This window comes from Oncorhynchus tshawytscha, linkage group LG08 (genome assembly GCF_018296145.1).
Source record: "Oncorhynchus tshawytscha isolate Ot180627B linkage group LG08, Otsh_v2.0, whole genome shotgun sequence".
NCBI lineage: Eukaryota > Metazoa > Chordata > Actinopteri > Salmoniformes > Salmonidae > Oncorhynchus > Oncorhynchus tshawytscha.
The window spans coordinates 28047609-28067411 of record NC_056436.1 but is presented as its reverse complement, the minus strand read 5'-3'; the positions used below and the strand labels follow the sequence as shown (position 1 = coordinate 28067411).

At 42.0% G+C, this 19803-nt stretch overlaps 1 protein-coding gene across 3 annotated transcripts; it reads left to right on the top strand.

Moving 5' to 3' along the window:
* Window positions 1–4774: 4774 nt before the first annotated feature.
* LOC112255765 (60 kDa lysophospholipase-like) lies at window positions 4775–18917 on the top strand. 3 transcript variants are annotated; one of them, XM_042325385.1, is made up of 7 exons: window positions 4775–5009; window positions 5308–5407; window positions 6653–6807; window positions 8665–8751; window positions 9098–9197; window positions 17950–17973; window positions 18454–18917. In XM_042325385.1, exons 3-7 carry the CDS (start codon window positions 6797–6799, stop codon window positions 18496–18498), a joined length of 267 nt encoding a protein of 88 aa, XP_042181319.1. In that variant the 5' UTR covers window positions 4775–5009; window positions 5308–5407; window positions 6653–6796; the 3' UTR covers window positions 18499–18917. The 3 variants fall into 3 exon arrangements, with proteins under 3 accessions (XP_042181319.1, XP_024284379.2, XP_042181320.1); XM_024428611.2 differs by lacking the exons at window positions 4775–5009; window positions 5308–5407; window positions 6653–6807 and having other exon boundaries at window positions 8424–8751; XM_042325386.1 differs by lacking the exons at window positions 4775–5009; window positions 5308–5407; window positions 6653–6807; window positions 17950–17973 and having other exon boundaries at window positions 8435–8751.
* Window positions 18918–19803: the final 886 nt, after the last annotated feature.

Below are 19803 nucleotides of genomic sequence, written 5' to 3'. Positions count from 1 at the left end.
TCTGATCCTGTTCTCTTTATTGTCTCTTGCTTCCAGAAACACTACGAGAAATATGACGGTTTTGTCATCCTCCATGGCACAGCATCTGCTCTGTCCTTCATGTGTGAGCACCTGGGGAAGCCTGCCATCCTCACCGGCTCCCAGATACACCTGCCATCCTTATGGCTGAACTGCCTGATGAAGATAACAGAAGCGTGATATGTTGTTTATATGACCTCTTGCAGGTGCTGATCTATGAGACGAGGAACGATGGAAGAAACAACCTCTTGGAGACACTGCTGATCGCCGGTCAGTTTTCAATTCCTGAGGTGAAGAGTGGTGTTAGGAGCCTCCTTAAAGGAGGGAGGTGCAGGAATCAGGAGCAGGAGAACAAGGAAGCCCCAGTGGCACAATCGTTTATTAAAGACGTCCCAACTCAGCAACAACATGGGGGAGAATATGCCCAAACGAGGTCGCCACCCACAGGGAAATAAACGTTACACACGGAGGAGAAACCTCTACTCCTAAACACATACCAAACGGTACAAACTGCCATATAGAAGAAAACCCCATGGTGCAGACACACACCCCTAACAAAGATACCACAGCAAACAATCCCTCACAAAGACTAGCAGGCAGCGGAGGTAAATAAACCCCCCGAAATCAACTAATAGGACACAGGTGTAAACAATACAGACAGACACAAACGAAAAGGAAAAATGGATCGGTGGCAGCTAATAGGCCGGCGACGACGACCGCCAAGCACCGAACAGGGAGAGGAGCCACCTTTGATGGAAGTCGTGACAAGTGGAGGGAGGCTTCTTGGCAGCTCAGTTGCCTACAAGTCACCAGTACCTGTTTTTGAATGTGAACTTGAATAATTTATTTTATTTGAACCTTTATTTAACTAGGAAAGTCAATTAAGAACAAAGTGCCTTAGACCGCTGCGCCACACAATCATCAAGTGTTGATGAATGAAATCTTCAATTCCCAGTTGCTATTATTTATATCAGACTAATTCCCCATTGCATATCTTTTGCACTAAAATTATTTTTCATCTTGCTGAAGTGTGTCTGTCTAGCTTTTTAAGCTGCAGTGGATTTGAGCTTTTGTGATATAACTTATTTTGAATTTCAACATAAATCAAATCCACTGAGATAGTAGAGGCTATGTTGTACCTGATTGATAAAGGTGAGAGGATGAGCTATGTTGTCAGACAATAGGCAACAAAAGCCTTAAACCTCTTGTCTAACAAGACTGTTCAGTAAAGCATGAGAATGTGCGAGTGTTGCAATACAGGACCTGACCTGAAACTGCCAGACGAGACTTCAGAGTTGTGTCAAAGGGTGTTTGTCTTTAAGAGTCGCGGAATAACAAACGTACACACTCTCTGGGGCCTTTAACGGATGCTGTATCTAGAGAATGTGCTGCTATCAATAAAGACGGATTGATACATTTTAAATTAAGATATGAGGAAAATGTAGTTGTAATTGTGTTTTATCAATGGCTCTGTGATATGCTCTGTTAAAACCTTTCTATGGCAGGCGTTTCGCTAGCGGAATCCCTCGACAACATTCTGCTGAAAAGGCAGCACGCGAAATTCAAAGATATTTTTTAGAAATATGTAACTTTCACACATTAACAAGTCCAATACTGCAAATGAAAGATAAACATCTTGTTAATCTAACCATCGTGTCCGATTTCAAAAATGCTTTACAGCAAAAGCACAACATATGATTATGTTAGGTCATAGCCAAGTCAAAACAACACAGCCATTTTTCAATCTGATCTTCATCAGATGACACTCATAGGACATCATGTTACACAATACATGTATGTTTTGTTCGATAATGTGCATATTTATATCCAAAAATCTCAGTTTACATTGGCGCCTTACGTGCAGTAATGTTTTGATTCCAAAACATCCAGTGATTTTGCAGAGATACTCATAATAAACATTGATAAAAGATACAAGTGGTTTTCACAGAATTAAAGATAGTCTTCTCCTTAATGCAACCGCTGTGTCAGATTTTTTTAAAAACTGTACGGAAAAAGCATCATCTGAGAACAGAGCTCAGAACCCAAAACAGCCAGAGGAATATCCGCCATTTTGGAGTCAACAGAAGTTAAAAATAACACCATAAATATTCACTTACCTTTGATGATCTTCATCAGAAGGCACTCCCAGGAATCCCAGTTTGACAATAAATGACTAATTTGTTCCATAACGTTCGGTAAAGTCCATCATTTATGTCCAAATAGCCAAATAGTTGTTAGCGTGTTCAGTCCAGTAATCCATCTACATGAGGCACAGGCACTTCGTCCAGACAAAAACTCGAAAAGTTCCGTTACAGTCTTTTAGAAACATGTCAAACGATGTATGGAATCAATCGTTGGGATATTTTTAACATAAAACATCAATAATGTTCCAACTGGAGAATTGCACTGGAACGAGAGGTAACTCTGTCGGGAGCGCGCGTCATGAGACCGAGGCACTCTGCCAGACCACTGACGCAAAGAGGTCTCATGAGCCCCTCCTTTATAGTAGAATCCTCATTCAAGTTTCTAAAGATGGTTGACATCTAGTGGAAGCCGTAGGAAGTGCAACTTTATCCATATCTCAATGTGTATTCGGTAGGCTAAGCTTTGAAAAACTACAAACCTCAGATGTCCCACTTCCTGGTTGGATTTTTCTCAGGTTTTCGCCTGCCATATGAGTTCTGTTATACTCACAGACATCATTCAAACAGTTTTAGAAACTTAAGAGTGTGTTCTATCCAATACTAATAATAATATGCATATATTAGCATCTGGGACAGAGTAGGAGGCAGTTCACTCTGGGCACGCTATTCATCCAAAAGTGAAAATACTGCCCCCTATCCCAAAATAGTTTTAAATCAATGGCACAAAATAGCCAAGCGTTAATTTACCTTAGCGTTGTGTCTGTTGAAGGGCATATATATATAGTGACAAGAAAAAGTATGTGAACCCTTTGGAATTACCTGGATTTCGGCATAAATTGGTCATAAAATTTGACCCTATCTTAGCAAAGGAGAACAGGGAAATAAACAAATATGTTCCGGAAATTTGTGAGAAATAAGCTTTTTGTGTGTATTGAAAATGTCTGGAATCTTTAATTTCAGCTCATGAAACATTGGACCAACACTTTACATGTTGCGTTTATATTCTTGTTCAGTATAGTAATATCCTGTTGTAGAAAGACTAAATCAAGATATCCCCATTTGGAGCCACCTTCATCTAAAAGTCTTCATTGCAGCTGTGTTGTGGTGAATCCTCTCATGAAGGCCCTACTGTGTTTTCTGACAAGCCACCATCATATGGGTGTTCCAAGTGGTCTGCATACAGCCAGGATCTGCTCTGGGGTTGCCAGCAGCACTAATCCCAGTGACAAAATGAGACAGGGTTATGGGGCATGTCCAATTACCCACTAAAGACGAGGGTCTTGGCACCGACATTTAAACACTTAGATACACCTCCCTAACTACAGACTGAGGGGAGGATGACTTTACTGTCTCAATCTGGTCCCTCTGCCATGTTGCTTTTTTATCTATTTGAATCACTTGCTTCTTTTTTGATTATGCATCAGGCTCTCCTCTGCCTTCCACGGTCTTTGCCATCATGGGGGTTATTTAGGAATCTGTGTTGCACACATTTTTGGCTAGCTAGAGGCTTGATCCGAATCCAATGGAGGATTTGGGGCTATGCCCAGCTCTTGCTATATTTCCCTGCCTGCACAAGTTAGGTCTAAGGTCCAAGGGTTGCCAGGTGAAATGACGCTGTCTCTTAGCACCTCAATGTTAATGGTTCCCCATGCCTGTCTATTTGAGCCGTCTCCTCTCCAAATGCCAGGGCTGGTGTGGTAAAGAGCTTTCCTAGAGCCAGTGAATCACCCTGAGACTGAGAGACAGCCTGGGTGGCATGGGCACCAGATGGACTGGGGGGAGGCAGGGGGGCTGGTAAAGTCTGGGCCTATTGTTAAACCCTATCCTAGCTTGCGCTGTACACTTCTCTCCCTCTTTTCCTACCAGAGTCCTTCCTGCAGTCACCCATGGAGGGCGTCGTCCTGGAGACCAAGCTGACCTGCTGAAGGAGTCCCGGAATACCACAGAGAGCGGTGTGATCATTGTTAACTGCACCCAGTGTCTGAGGGGTTCTGTCACCACATCATACGCCACCGGAATGGTAGACCAGAAGACCATGTATGTTTAATGGGAGAGTAAGATGTGGATGGATGTGTGTCCTTAACATTTCTTCCTGGTCTCCTCAGGTCCTGAGTGATGCAGGGCTGGTGGCAGGCAGTGACATGACTTCTGAGGCTGCACTCTGCAAGCTGTCCTACATGCTGGCCAGGAAGGAGCTAAACATAGAGGCCAGGAGGACATTAGGATTCATAGTCTAAATGCACAGTCCTTCAATCCCTACACAATGTTGGCCCTTTGTAGAGAGAATTCTGAAGCCCAACCCTAGTGATATGTCTGAGTCCTATGTATGAAACAAATATCACAGAGTGTAAAGAGAAGTAGATATCAGAGTTGATTCACATGGCGATAAAGGGATCATAGAAGTGACAAGCTGATGACATCTTTGATCATGCTTGACTGTGTCTGTGTGTTGTGCTGTCTGTGTTGCCCTGACTGTGTCTGTGTGTTGTGCTGTCTGTGTTGCCCTGACTGTGTCTGTGTGTTGTGCTGTCTGTGTTGCCCTGACTGTGTCTGTGTGTTGTGCTGTCTGTGTTGCCCTGACTGTGTCGGTGTGTTGTGCTGTCTGGGTTGCCCTGACTGTGTCGGTGTGTTGTGCTGTCTGTGTTGCCCTGACTGTGTCGGTGTGTTGTGCTGTCTGTGTTGCCCTGACTGTGTCTGTGTTGTGCTGTCTGTGTGTTATGTGTCCAGGTGCTGAGTCAGAACCTGCGAGGGGAGATGATCGGTGACCTGCAGGGGGCCAAGCTCACTCTGAGCGACAGTCGCTTCATTCAGGTCATCTCCAAGTCCCTGAGCATCAATAGTAAGAAGGTGAGGCCACGTCACACTGTCACCACCACTGAGACTGCAGGGTTACCTTCCACCTAACAGGTTTTTATCAGGCTCTGGCTTATCTGAGAGGACAGAGTTCCCATTGTAGTACAAAAAACAACTTTCTCCAATCGTTGCACTGCCCAGCGCTAGGGGAACAATGTCACAAGTAGTCTAAAGTAGATTTGAAAAAAATGTGTTGAATCCAACTTTATAGTGTATTTTTTACATCACTCATAACACATTCAGATTGTCAGCCTTTGTATTGGCATGATGTTTCTCTACTGTTTCTCTATAGAAGCCATAAGAGATGCCCTGACCCCCACCGTAGCTTGTGCTGCTTCTAAGATTGGAGACGTGGGGGCCTTAGATGCCTTAAAGGAGATGATGAGGAACAGGTATTTAAATACAACCTATCACAATTTTATTTTACTAGGCAAGTCAGTTAAGAACAAATTCTTATTTTCAATGACGGCCTAGGAACAGTGGGTTAACTGCCTGTTCAGTGGCAGAACAGATGACCTTGTCAGCTCGGGGATTCAAACTTGCAACCTTTCAGTTACCAGTCCAACGCTCTAACCACTAGGCTACCCTGCCGCCCCAAAGTCTGTTAGTAAAAATAATCACTGCAACAAGCTGATATTTTATAAGGAGGGGAGAGTTCAGTCCATATGTTGTTAGTGTTCTTGGACACACATGTTCCCAGACTGATAACACAGACAATGCACTGTCAAATGTGTGTGATTTTATTACTCCCTTAGTCCCACGGTACATCTGGTTCAACCTGTCAGTGCAGTGCGTACCAAAGATTCCTGCTGAGTTTCATGAGATAGCCGACTGGAACCTCAGTAGTCATAATGTGTTAGATGTAAAGATTGATTTTGATACGGTCTCCTTTGCAGTTAACTTTAGACATGAGGATGATTGCCTAGTGTTTCCAGTCAATTTCATTTGAAATGACCCACTTATTTTGGTCTTTGGAGCTTGTTTTATTGGGGTTATATTTCAGTATGAATAGAGGAATGGGTTGGCTACTCTTTTAAAAATGTCTATCAATTCAAGATGAAACTGGCTGTGTCAGAAATCTGTCTTCCCTACTACTTACTAAAACGCCATGCTGTGTACTAATCGTACTGCATACTATTTAGCAATACTGTTTAGTGAAAACAAATGCCGTAAGCAACAAATATCAACACACTATGCTCACTCATTCTTAGAATGCGTCATCTAATGTGCAATTACGTTGATTTCCGCCATTCGTTCCTTTTGGAACAGCGAACCCACTTATATGATTAGTAGCTGCTTGCTGTCAAACACACGTGGGTCTGGAAAGACGATTATCTTCCTCAATTCTACTCGCCGAAATGCCGAAATTAGTATGTCCTGGCATTTAAGCATTCTCAAATGTGAAATTTCACATACTATCAAACGTTCTATTTTTGCATACCCAAAAGGCCTACTATTTAGAACACAATCACAGGTATTCAGACACAGCCACTGTCACCATTCAGAAAGGTATGCTCCAGGTACATGTGTAGCACACCGTACACTACATGGGTTGGATACCTCCATACACTGTTTTATATACACCGTGGTGCCATCACAACGTAATCTACATTATGTGATGCGTTTCTTGTCATCAGGGCAGTAACCTGAGTCTGGGGGACTATGATGGACGCACCCCTCTGCACATCGCTGCCAGTGAGGGCCACCTCAAAGTGGTGCAGTATCTACAGGACCAGGTTGCCACCGTCCATGCCAAAGATCGCACACCCCTGCGCAACGCTATGCATTTCAGGTAGGAATAAGCTAACATGTGGGCCAAGACAATAGCTTTACATTTCTTTGTATGTGTGTGTGTGTGTGGGGGTGTGTGTGTGTGGGGGGGGCATTGGGAGGTTGGGTGAATGGAGTATGATACGTCCTTAACAGCTTTGCCTCTACAATAGATGTTCACCCATCCCTTATGATTCAAGCCCCCAGTAGCCAATTCTAACTGACTTCTTCTATCTGCCCAGGGAGTGGTGTGTGCATCACACAGTAATGATATCATTCACACAGAATTAAGTGGGACATTTGAAATCCCCCGTTGGCCATTAACAACCTCCTTATATTTCCATGGCAGTCTTTAGAGCGAATGGTGTACAAACAGCAGGCAGTTAGACGGCAGCTCATTACAGTGTCTGAGGCAGGGAGTCTGGGCCTGCTAAATGACTATCATGTCCAGGAGGGAATGACTGCTACTGGGGCTCTCAGATGGGGGTTGAAACAAGAGGAATAGTCCTAATGGAGTTTAAAGGCCACCACAATAATTAGCTGCCAATTGGGCTAATTGTAATCTTCTAATACCTCCAGTATTCATTTTTACCCCAAATTGTTATTATTTTCATGTTTTTTTAATCATTCATTGACATTGCTGTGTGCTCATATCATTTATTTGGGGAATGTAAGACATTCAAGGCTGCAGTGTTTAGTATCACGCTGTGGGTGCCTCAAGGAGAAATGTGTGTGTGTGTGTGTGTGTGTGTGTGTGTGTGTGTGTGTGTGTGTGTGTGTGTGTGTGTGTGTGTGTGTGTGTGTGTGTGTGTGTGTGTGTGTGTGTGTGAACTAGCATTGAGAGAGGTGGATGTAAACCGTTGGCAGGGCAGGCACAGACAAGCCCATGTTGTCTTGGTACTGAAGGGCTGAGAGTTGCTGAGTGGGACCTGGTAGCATAATTAACCTCCGACGCTTGGTTGGGGAAATAGCCATATCCCATTCTGTCTCTCTTACACTGTCAAAATCTCTGTTTTGTTACAGCTCTTTGTGATAATGCAATATGTTCCATTTTGTAAGAGTTACTTGAAATAAATATCCATTTTATTTCAGACAGATTTTTTTTCGATTTCAGGCTTTATGCCATTTCCTCCTAAGTTTAAACCACATTTCAAAAGCCAACTATTGTTCCTTCCCGATGACCATATAAGGATTGAAACACAGTACAGCGAAGGGTAGTGTCTTGAACCAGTCTTACCTGTCTGTCCACAGCTTCATGGATGACAGAAACGGTCCCTTGTCTCTAGGAAAAGGACTGAAATACATTAGCCTTGGCTTGCCACTGTCTCTATGGCCAAAACCTATCTCAAAGTAGATTTAAACGTGCATGACCAACACATACCGTAGTGTGTGCATTTAACCTTTTAAACATTTGATGGATGTTCTAAGTTTAAATTCTATGAAAGTCCCTGGTTCTGGCCATGGAGCTGTGCCTTTTGTCTCCACCATTGTGTAGTGCATCCTTGGAGCTGCTGAGACGTTCTGCTCAGGCTCCATGTGTGGGTGGTTAACTGTGGGGGCATCCGGGAACTTGTCCCTACTCGTTTAGCACCCAGTCACAGTGCCACAACTTGTCACTGTCAACAGAGACTATGAGCACTTGCTAGAAAAATGACTAATGCACATTGCAGTCATAATAAAGCATAGCTCAAACAATGATGGATTACTAGTGTTCCACCTAATCGTTTCAGTTTCAACTGATCTCTGACTCGCACTGAGCTTGATTCTGCTTTGCACGTGTCATCTTTTCCTTGATTGTAGTACACTGTATATAGCATCTGTACTTGAAAACTGTTTCTCATATCTCTATGTCTGTCTGTCCGTCTCTCTGTCCATCCAGACACAAAGAGGTGGTGAAGTTGCTGAGAGAGACAGGAGTCCGTTTCTCCAGCGATGAGCTGAAAGATGCAGGCACAGAGCTGTGCAGGTGAGACACACACACACACACACACACACACACACACACACACACACACACACACACACACACAGCACTTTCTCACACATTTAAACATTTTTTTTTTAACCTTTATTTAACTAGGCAAGTCAGTTAAGAACAAATTCTTATTTTCAATGACGGCCTAGGAGCTGTGGGTTAACTGCCTGTTCAGGGGCAGAACGACAGATTTGTACCTTGTCAGCTCGGGGATTTGAACTTGCAACCTTCCCTGATGTTATTACTGTAGATATCTGGTTGTTTTAGTCCCTTTATCATGAAACCACTTGAATAGGAACCCTCCAAGTGAATTCACTGGTGGTGTTTGATGTGTTAGTCTGGCATCCAATGCTGACATCGAGGGCCTGGAAATGTGGCACCTGGCCGGGGGAGACCTGAACATACGAGGCTACGACGGGAAGATGCCCATGGATGTGGTGAGTGTTCGGGACTGGGAGCCTCTCTCCCATTTACAAACATGGGTAGTAAAGGATGGGTATGGTTAAGATCCCACATAAAATACTACAGTATTTAATTTGCATATACCCTGCTCACCCCCCTCCCAAATTCCAAAAAGTGAGAAACTTATATGCCAAGTTTAGACCATATATTGTGTTCCCTGCAAATATTTTTTGTCACAGTCTATGGCTTCAGCATTTTTTCGGGCCTTTCTCTGACACTGTCTGATATAGAGGTTCTGGATAGCAGGGAGCTTGGCCCGAGTGATGTACTGGGCTGTCCGCACCACCCTCTGTAGCGCTTTGCGGTGAAGGGTGTTCCATTTGCCAATCCAAGCGGTGATGCAGCCAGTCAAGATGCTCTTGGTGGTGCAGCTTTATGACTTTTTGAGGATCCAAGGACCCATGCCAAATCTTTTCAGCCTCCCGAGGGAGAAGAGGCACTACCGTGCCCTCTTCACGACTATGCGGGTGTGTGTGGACCATGTTAAGTCCTTAGTGATGTGGAAGCCAAGGAACTTGAAGCTCTCAACCCTCTCAACAACAGCCTAGTCGATGTGGATGGTGACGTGCTCTCCCCTCTTTCTCTTATAGTCCACGACCAACTCTTTGGTCTTACTGATGTTGAAGGAAAGGTTGTGTCCTGGCACCACACAACCAAGTCTCTGATCTCCTCCCTGTAGGCTGTCTCATCGCCGTTGGTGATCAGGCCTACCACCCTCATGTTGTCAGCAAACTTGATGATGATGTTGGAGTCATGCATAGCCACGCACTAATCACACACCACTGAGGGGCCCCCGTGTTGAGGGTCAGTGTGGCGGAGGTGTACTTGCCTACCGTCACCACCTGGGGCAGGCCAGTCAGGAAGTCCAGGATCCAGTTACAGAGGGAGGGGTTCAGTAAATCAAATCAAACAAATGTATTCATAAAGCCTTTTTTACATCAGCAGATGTCACAAAGTGCTTATACAGAAACCCAACCTAAAACCCCAAACAGCAAGCAATGCAATGTAGAAGCATGGTGGCTGGGAAACTCCCTAGAAAGGAAGGAACCTAGAGAGGCACCAGGCTCTTAGGGGTGGCCAGTCCTCTTCTGGCTGTGCCGGGTGGAGATTATAACAGTACATGGCCAAGATGTTCAAACGTTCATAGATAACCAGCAGGGTCAAATAATAGCAATCACAGTGGTTGTAGAGGGTGCAACAGGTCAGCACCCCAGGAGTAAATGTCAGTTGGCTTTCATAACCGAGCATTCAGGGTTCGAGACGCAGGTACGGTAGAGTGAGAGAGTCGAAAACAGCAGGTCTGGGACAAGGTAGTATGTCTGGTGAACAGGTCAGGGTTCCATAGCTGCAGGCAGAACAGTTGAAACTGGTGCAACAGTACAACCAGATGGACTGGGGACAGCAAGGTGTCATCAGGCCAGGTAGTCCTTAGGCAAAGTTCCAGGGCTCAGGTACTCTGGGAGAGGAGGGAGAGGGAGAGGGAGAGAGAGATAATTAGAGGGAGTATACTTAAATTCACACAGGACACTGGCTAAGACAGGAGAATTACACCAGATAAAAGACTGACACTACCCCCCCGACACAACCTATTGCTGCATAGATACTGGAGGCTTAGACAGGAGCGATCGGGAGACACTGTGGCCCCGTCCGATGATGCCCCCGGACAGGGCCGACCAGGCAGTATACAACCCCCCACTTTGCCAAAGCACAGCCCCCACACCACTAGAGGGATATCCGCAAACCACCAACTTAACTATCCTGAGACAAGGCTGAGTATAGCCCATGAAGATCTCCCCCACGGCACAAACCAGAGGGGGCGCCAACCCGGACAGGAAGATCACATCAGTGACTTAACCCACTCAAGTGACGCACCCCTCCTAGGGACGGCATGAAAGAGCACCAGAAAGCCAGTGACTCAGCCCCTGTAATAGGGTCAGAGGCAAAGAATCCCAGTGGAGAGAGGGGAACCGGCCAGGCAGAGACAGCAAGGTCCCTAGCTTTGTGATGAACTTGAAGGGGACTATGGTGTTGAACGCTGAGCTGTAGTCTATGAATAGCATTCTCACATAGTTATATCCCCTCTTGTCCAGGTGGGAGAGGGTAGTGTGAAGTGCAATTGAGATTGTGTCATCTGTTAGGGCGGTATGTGAATTGGAGTGGGTTTAGGGTTATAGGTTCAGAAATTCTGCTCTTTCTATCTGTTCAGATCCCAGTCCTACTTACTTACAGGTTAATGAAAATGTTATTTTTTTATTATTTCTCTAGTAGGTTATCTCAAGGAGAAAGCCCACACTTCAATGTTTAAAATGATAAAATAAAAACACTATAATAGTAATGTCAGCAAGTCTGCAGAACACTACAGTAAATACTATAGTCTGCAAAAACACTACAGCAAATACTACAGTATACTACAGTCCGCAAAAATACTACAGTAATTACTATAGTATATACTAAAGTTTTTTACTACAGTATTTATGCTATATTGAACTGTAAATACTAGTGTTTTTGCTGACTTTAGCCTGCAAAAACACTACAGTGAATACTATAATGTTTATACTATAGTAGTTTTTCAGGAGGTTAAGCCAGAACAGTTATGCAACATGGATAGTAAAGGATGTGTACGGTAAAGGTGAACCAGACTAGTTATGTAACATGGATAGTAAAGGATGTGTACGGTAAAGGTGAACCAGACTAGTTATGTAACATGGATAGTAAAGGATATGTACGGTAAAGGTGAACCAGACTAGTTATGTAACATGGATAGTAAAGGATGTGTATGGTAAAGGTGAACCAGACTAGTTATGTAACATGGATAGTATAGGATGTGTACGGTAAAGGTGAACCAGACTAGTTATGTAACATGGATAGTAAAGGATGTGGACTAGTTATGTAACATGGATAGTAAAGGATGTGTACGGTAAAGGTGAACCAGACTAGTTATGTAACATGGATAGTAAAGGATGTGTAAAGGATGGTAAAGGTGAACCAGACTAGTTATGTAACATGGATAGTAAAGGATGTGTATGGTAAAGGTGAACCAGACTAGTTATGTAACATGGATAGTAAAGGATGTGTATGGTAAAGGTGAACCAGACTAGTTATGTAACATGGATAGTAAAGGATGTGTATGGTAAAGGTGAACCAGACTAGTTATGTAACATGGATAGTAAAGGATGTGTATGGTAAAGGTGAACCAGACTAGTTATGTAACATGGATAGTAAAGGATGTGTAACATGGATAAAAGGTGAACCAGACTAGTTATGTAACATGGATAGTAAAGGATGTGTACGGTAAAGGTGAACCAGACTAGTTATGTAACATGGATAGTAAAGGATGTGTATGGTAAAGGTGAACCAGACTAGTTATGTAACATGGATAGTAAAGGATGTAAAGTATGGTAAAGGTGAACCAGACTAGTTATGTAACATGGATAGTAAAGGATGTGTACGGTAAAGGTGAACCAGACTAGTTATGTAACATGGATAGTAAAGGATGTGTACGGTAAAGGTGAACCAGACTAGTTATGTAACATGGATACATGGATAGTAAAGGATGTGTATGGTAAAGGTGAACCAGACTAGTTATGTAACATGGATAGTAAAGGATGTGTACGGTAAAGGTGAACCAGACTAGTTATGTAACATGGATAGTAAAGGATGTGTACGGTAAAGGTGAACCAGACTAGTTATGTAACATGGATAGTAAAGGATGTGTACGGTAAAGGTGAACCAGACTAGTTATGTTATAGTAAAGGATGGATAGTAAAGGAACCAGACTAGTTATGTAACATGGATAGTAAAGGATGTGTAAAAGGTGAACCAGACTAGTTATGTAACATGGATAGTAAAGGATGTGTACGGTAAAGGTGAACCAGACTAGTTATGTAACATGGATAGTAAAGGATGTGTACGGTAAAGGTGAACCAGACTAGTTATGTAACATGGATAGTAAAGGATGTGTATGGTAAAGGTGAACCAGACTAGTTATGTAACATGGATAGTAAAGGATGTAACATGGATAGTAAAGGTAAATGTGAACCAGACTAGTTATGTAACATGGATAGTAAAGGATGTGTATGGTAAAGGTGAACCAGACTAGTTATGTAACATGGATAGTAAAGGATGTGTATGGTAAAGGTGAACCAGACTAGTTATGTAACATGGATAGTAAAGGATGTGTACGGTAAAGGTGAACCAGACTAGTTATGTAACATGGATAGTAAAGGATGTGTACGGTAAAGGTGAACCAGACTAGTTATGTAACATGGATAGTAAAGGATGTGTATGGTAAAGGTGAACCAGACTAGTTATGTAACATGGATAGTAAAGGATGTGTATGGTAAAGGTGAACCAGACTAGTTATGTAACATGGATAGTAAAGGATGTGTACGGTAAAGGTGAACCAGACTAGTTATGTAACATGGATAGTAAAGGATGTGTATGCGGTAAAGGTGAACCAGACTAGTTATGTAACATGGATAGTAAAGGATGTGTATGGTAAAGGTGAACCAGACTAGTTATGTAACATGGATAGTAAGACTAGTTATGTAACATGGATGTAGTTATGGTAAAGGTGAACCAGACTAGTTATGTAACATGGATAGTAAAGGATGTGTATGGTAAAGGTGAACCAGACTAGTTATGTAACATGGATAGTAAAGGAAGGATGTGTAACATGGATAGTAAAGGATGAAAGGTGAACCAGACTAGTTATGTAACATGGATAGTAAAGGATGTGTACGGTAAAGGTGAACCAGACTAGTTATGTAACATGGATAGTAAAGGATGTGTATGGTAAAGGTGAACCAGACTAGTTATGTAACATGGATAGTAAAGGATGTGTATGGTAAAGGTGAACCAGACTAGTTATGTAACATGGATAGTAAAGGATGTGTATGGGTAAAGGTGAACCAGACTAGTTATGTAACATGGATAGTAAAGGATGTGTATGGTAAAGGTGAACCAGACTAGTTATGTAACATGGATAGTAAAGGATGTGTACGGTAAAGGTGAACCAGACTAGTTATGTAACATGGATAGTAAAGGATGTGTAAAGGTGAACCAGGTAAAGGTGAACCAGACTAGTTATGTAACATGGATAGATAGTAAAGGATGACTAGTTATGTAACATGGATAGTAAAGGATGAACCAGACTAGTTATGTAACATGGATAGTAAAGGATGTGTATGGTAAAGGTGAACCAGACTAGTTATGTAACATGGATAGTAAAGGATGTGTACGGTAAAGGTGAACCAGACTAGTTATGTAACATGGATAGTAAAGGATGTGTAACGGTAAAGGTGAACCAGACTAGTTATGTAACATGGATAGTAAAGGATGTGTACGGTAAAGGTGAACCAGACTAGTTATGTAACATGGATAGTAAAGGATGTGTAAAGGTAAAGGTGAACCAGACTAGTTATGTAACATGGATAGTAAAGGATGTGTATGGTAAAGGTGAACCAGACTAGTTATGTAACATGGATAGTAAAGGATGTGTATGGTAGACTAGTTATGTAACATGGATACCAGACTAGTTATGTAACATGGATAGTAAAGGATGTGTATGGTAAAGGTGAACCAGACTAGTTATGTAACATGGATAGTAAAGGATGTGTATGGTAAAGGTGAACCAGACTAGTTATGTAACATGGATAGTAAAGGATGTGTATGGTAAAGGTGAACCAGACTAGTTATGTAACATGGATAGTAAAGGATGTGTACATGGATAAAAAGGTGAACCAGACTAGTTATGTAACATGGATAGTAAAGGATGTGTATGGTAAAGGTGAACCAGACTAGTTATGTAACATGGATAGTAAAGGATGTGTATGGTAAAGGTGAACCAGACTAGTTATGTAACATGGATAGTAAAGGATGTGTACGGTAAAGGTGAACCAGACTAGTTATGTAACATGGATAGTAAAGGATGTGTACGGTAAAGGTGAACCAGACTAGTTATGTAACATGGATAGTAAAGGATGTGTATGGTAAAGGTGAACCAGACTAGTTATGTAACATGGATAGTAAAGGATGTGTATGGTAAAGAACCAGACTAGTTATGTAACATGGATAGTAAAGGATGTGTAGACCAGACTAGTTATGTAACATGGATAGTAAAGGATGTGTACGGTAAAGGTGAACCAGACTAGTTATGTAACATGGATAGTAAAGGATGTGTATGGTAAAGGTGAACCAGACTAGTTATGTAACATGGATAGTAAAGGATGTGTATGGTAAAGGTGAACCAGACTAGTTATGTAACAGTTACATGGATAGTAAAGGATGTGTATGGTAAAGGTGAACCAGACTAGTTATGTAACATGGATAGTAAAGGATGTGTATGGTAAAGGTGAACCAGACTAGTTATGTAACATGGATAGTAAACATGGATAGTAAAGGATGTGTATGGTAAAGGTGAACCAGACTAGTTATGTAACATGGATAGTAAAGGATGTGTATGGTAAAGGTGAACCAGACTAGTTATGTAACATGGATAGTAAAGGATGTGTATGGTAAAGGTGAACCAGACTAGTTATGTAACATGGATAGTAAAGGATGTGTATGGTAAAGGTGAACCAGACTAGTTATGTAACATGGATAGTAAAGGATGTGTATGGTAAAGGTGAACCAGACTAGTTATGTAACATGGATAGTAAAGGATGTGTATGGTAAAGGTGAACCAGACTAGTTATGTAACATGGATAGTAAAGGATGTGTATGGTAAAGGTGAACCAGACTAGTTATGTAACATGGATAGTAAAGGATGTGTATGGTAAAGGTGAACCAGACTAGTTATGTAACATGGATAGTAAAGGATGTGTATGGTAAAGGTGAACCAGACTAGTTATGTAACATGGATAGTAAAGGATGTGTATGGTAAAGGTGAACCAGACTAGTTATGTAACATGGATAGTAAAGGATGTGTATGGTAAAGGTGAACCAGACTAGTTATGTAACATGGATAGTAAAGGATGTGTATGGTAAAGGTGAACCAGACTAGTTATGTAACATGGATAGTAAAGGATGTAAAGGTGAACCAGACTAGTTATGTAACATGGATAGTAAAGGAGACTAGTTATGTAACATGGATAGTAAAGGATGTGGATAGTAAAGGATGTAAAGGTGAACCAGACTAGTTATGTAACATGGATAGTAAAGGATGTGTACGGTAAAGGTGAACCAGACTAGTTATGTAACATGGATAGTAAAGGATGTGTATGGTAAAGGTGAACCAGACTAGTTATGTAACATGGATAGTAAAGGATGTGTATGGTAAAGGTGAACCAGACTAGTTATGTAACATGGATAGTAAAGGATGTGTACGGTAAAGGTGAACCAGACTAGTTATGTAACATGGATAGTAAAGGATGTGTACGGTAAAGGTGAACCAGACTAGTTATGTAACATGGATAGTAAAGGATGTGTACGGTAAAGGTGAACCAGACTAGTTATGTAACATGGATAGTTAAGGATGTTATGTAACATGGTAAAGGTGAACCAGACTAGTTATGTAACATGGATAGTAAAGGATGTTATGTACGGTAAAGGTGAACCAGACTAGTTATGTAACATGGATAGTAAAGGATGTGTACGGTAAAGGTGAACCAGACTAGTTATGTAACATGGATAGTTAAGGATGTGTACGGTAAAGGTGAACCAGACTAGTTATGTAACATGGATAGTGCATTCAGAAAGTATTCAGACCTCTTGATGTTTCCCACATTTTGTTACGTTACAGCCTTATTCTAAAATGGATTAAAAATATATATTTTTTTACACACAATACCTTAAAATTACATGACCCTAACATGACAAAGCAAAAACAGTTTTTAAAAACGGAAATATGACATTTACATAATTCAGACCCTTTCTAAGTACGTTGTTGAAGCACCTTTGACAGCGATTACAGCCTTGAGTCTTCTTGGGTATGAAGCTTCAAGCTTGGCACACCTGTATTTCGGGAGTTTCCCATTATTCTCTGCAGATCCTCTCAGGCTCTGTCAGGTTGGCTCTGTCAGGCTCTGACACCATCCCTACAGTGAAGCATGGTGGTGGCAGCATGTTTTTCAGGGACTGGGAGACTATTCAGGAACAAGGCAAAGCTGAACGGAGCAAAGTACAGAGAGATACTTGATGGAAACCTTCTCCAGAGCGCTCAGGACCTCAGACTGGGGTGAAGGTTCACCTTCCAACAGGACAACGACCTTAAGCACACAGCCAAGACAACGCAGGAGTGGCATCGGGACAAGTCTCTGAATGTCCTTGAGTGGCCCAGCCAAAGACCGGACTTGAACACCATGAAACATCTCTGGAGACCTGAAAATAGCTGTGCAGTGACGCTCCCCATCCAACCTGACAGAGCTTAAGAGGATCTGCAGAGAATAATAGGAGAAACTCCCCAAATACTTCAACAAAGTACTGAGTAAAGGGTCTGAATACTTATGTAAATGTGATATTTCATTTTTTAAATATATATTAGCAAGCATTTCAAATGGTTTTTGCTTTGTTGTTATGGGGTATTGTGTATAGATTGATGAGGAGTAGGGCTGTAACCTAACAAAATGTGGAAAACGTCAAGGGGTCTGAGCACTTTCCGATGGCTCCGTATATTAGATTCAATATGGGCTGTATTTAAAGTAAAACCATGTAGGCTACAGAATAGGGACGTAGTTTCATTAAACTTCACCATGTGTTCCAATGATGTGTTTTTTTGCTTACCTACAGCCTTTGTTTGATGAAAATGATGAGGTAAATGTTGTGATTTTGTGTTTTCCCCATGTTGATTATGAGCTAATGCTGAGGTAACACTGGAATAGCCACAGCTAGTGCTTTGGGTTCTCCTCTGCTTGGTGGTCATGCCTCACTCTGTGCTGTGACTCACCTGTGTCTGTCATTTCAATGTATGGTGATGTGTTGCATCGCTGTGTGATCTACATGAGTATCACTCATTGTAGCCTGGCTTGTTTTTACAAAATGGCTGCCTGGGTGAGTTCGATTAGACTGTGACACAAAACCTTGCTGTGTGGTAGTCTGCCTGGCTTTTGTGAATGTCTGTGATGTCTGGTGTGATGACAGCTTGGTGCCTGCAAACATTTCCTGTATGCAGTATGTGGATTAGTAGCAGAGATTGCAAAACCAGCATTCCTTTGACGTTATCGCAGCTGGTCTTTGTATTGAACAGCACTGCTCCAGATTCAACTTTGAACTCTTTCTCCTTCTGTGTTTCAGAATGAAGAGTACATCGAGTTCTCAGCCTGTCCAAAAGGACCCTGAAGACAAGGATCCTCAACACTTTTGCCTTTCTCTTTTATCTCTCCGTCCATCCCCATCACTCTCTCTCTGACTTTCCATTTCACTCTTACAATGGAACATTTTATATAGAGATTCATTCAAGCCATTTATAGTTTATATATTTGCGTCCATCCCAAGTACAGTTAGAGAACTGTACGCTGTAAAACTACTGGTAGAACAACAACATGTCAAGTAATATTGATACACAGTGCCTGGAACGGGCAGCACTATATCTATGTGTATGTTTTGTATGTACCACCGTATACTATGTGGAAGCAATTCACTCTGTTTGTATTATTAGAGTATAATCAGTGTTCATTGGAAGCACAGAGTACAATGCTGTACTTTATACTAAGCACTTCATAAAGCACATCCAAAGTGCCATTTATTCTAAGCTGAAATCATTGTGAAATTTGCCTAGGTGTTTATTTTCCCAATTATGTATCATTCATGCAGTCCATATTTTAGCTCTACCTCCTTCTGAAAGTACAGATAACTGAAGTGTTTCCTGTTTGTAAAACAGTGCAATTCGTTCCTCTATCCTGCTAACACACAGCTATCCTAGCATATAAACCCAGCTCCCTCTGTAGTCGATAAAAATGTCATTCAGCAGATGCTTTTATCTAAAGAAACTTGCAGAGACATACAGTTACTCAAAATTCCATCATTGTGAAATTCCAACCCACATCGTCTTCCATAGTTTTGTACTTCCTCTTCTGTTTTTGTTGCCTCCTGCTTACTTGTTTCTTCTCTCTGACAGCCCAGGCTGAGAGGAAGGATATAGCTGGATATCAAACCAGCTGTTGACGCCCAAAACACAATAAAAGTGTGGAAAATTGTGTGTGTGTAGGTGAAAACAAGTAAAAATGTAACAAAAAAAATGTACTGTGTGCCTTCACTCTGTCGTCCTCCTCCCTGGGCCTGTTGTTTCAACATAGCACCAAGAACCTGTCTGTCTGCCTGCCTGTCTCCCGCTTTCCTCACACTCTTTACCCTTTGTAGTGTGTGAAACTACACAATGTCTTGCGGGAACCTGTACAATGTTTTTACAAATCATTATTTCTAGACATTGTAAAAAGGTCTGTATTTTCCCAAACTCTACCCCAGCCAGGTGCACATTGGGGGAGGGACACAAACAAATAAATAGCTCTGCATGTGTGGCTCCTTACCACAATCAATTAATATGGCAAAAATCATCTCTGCTCATAAGGCTTTGGAAATCATTTTTGCAGAGAGAGAAGCTAGTGTGGAAGGAGCGTCTTCCACTTTGGAAGATGAAGAATTTTC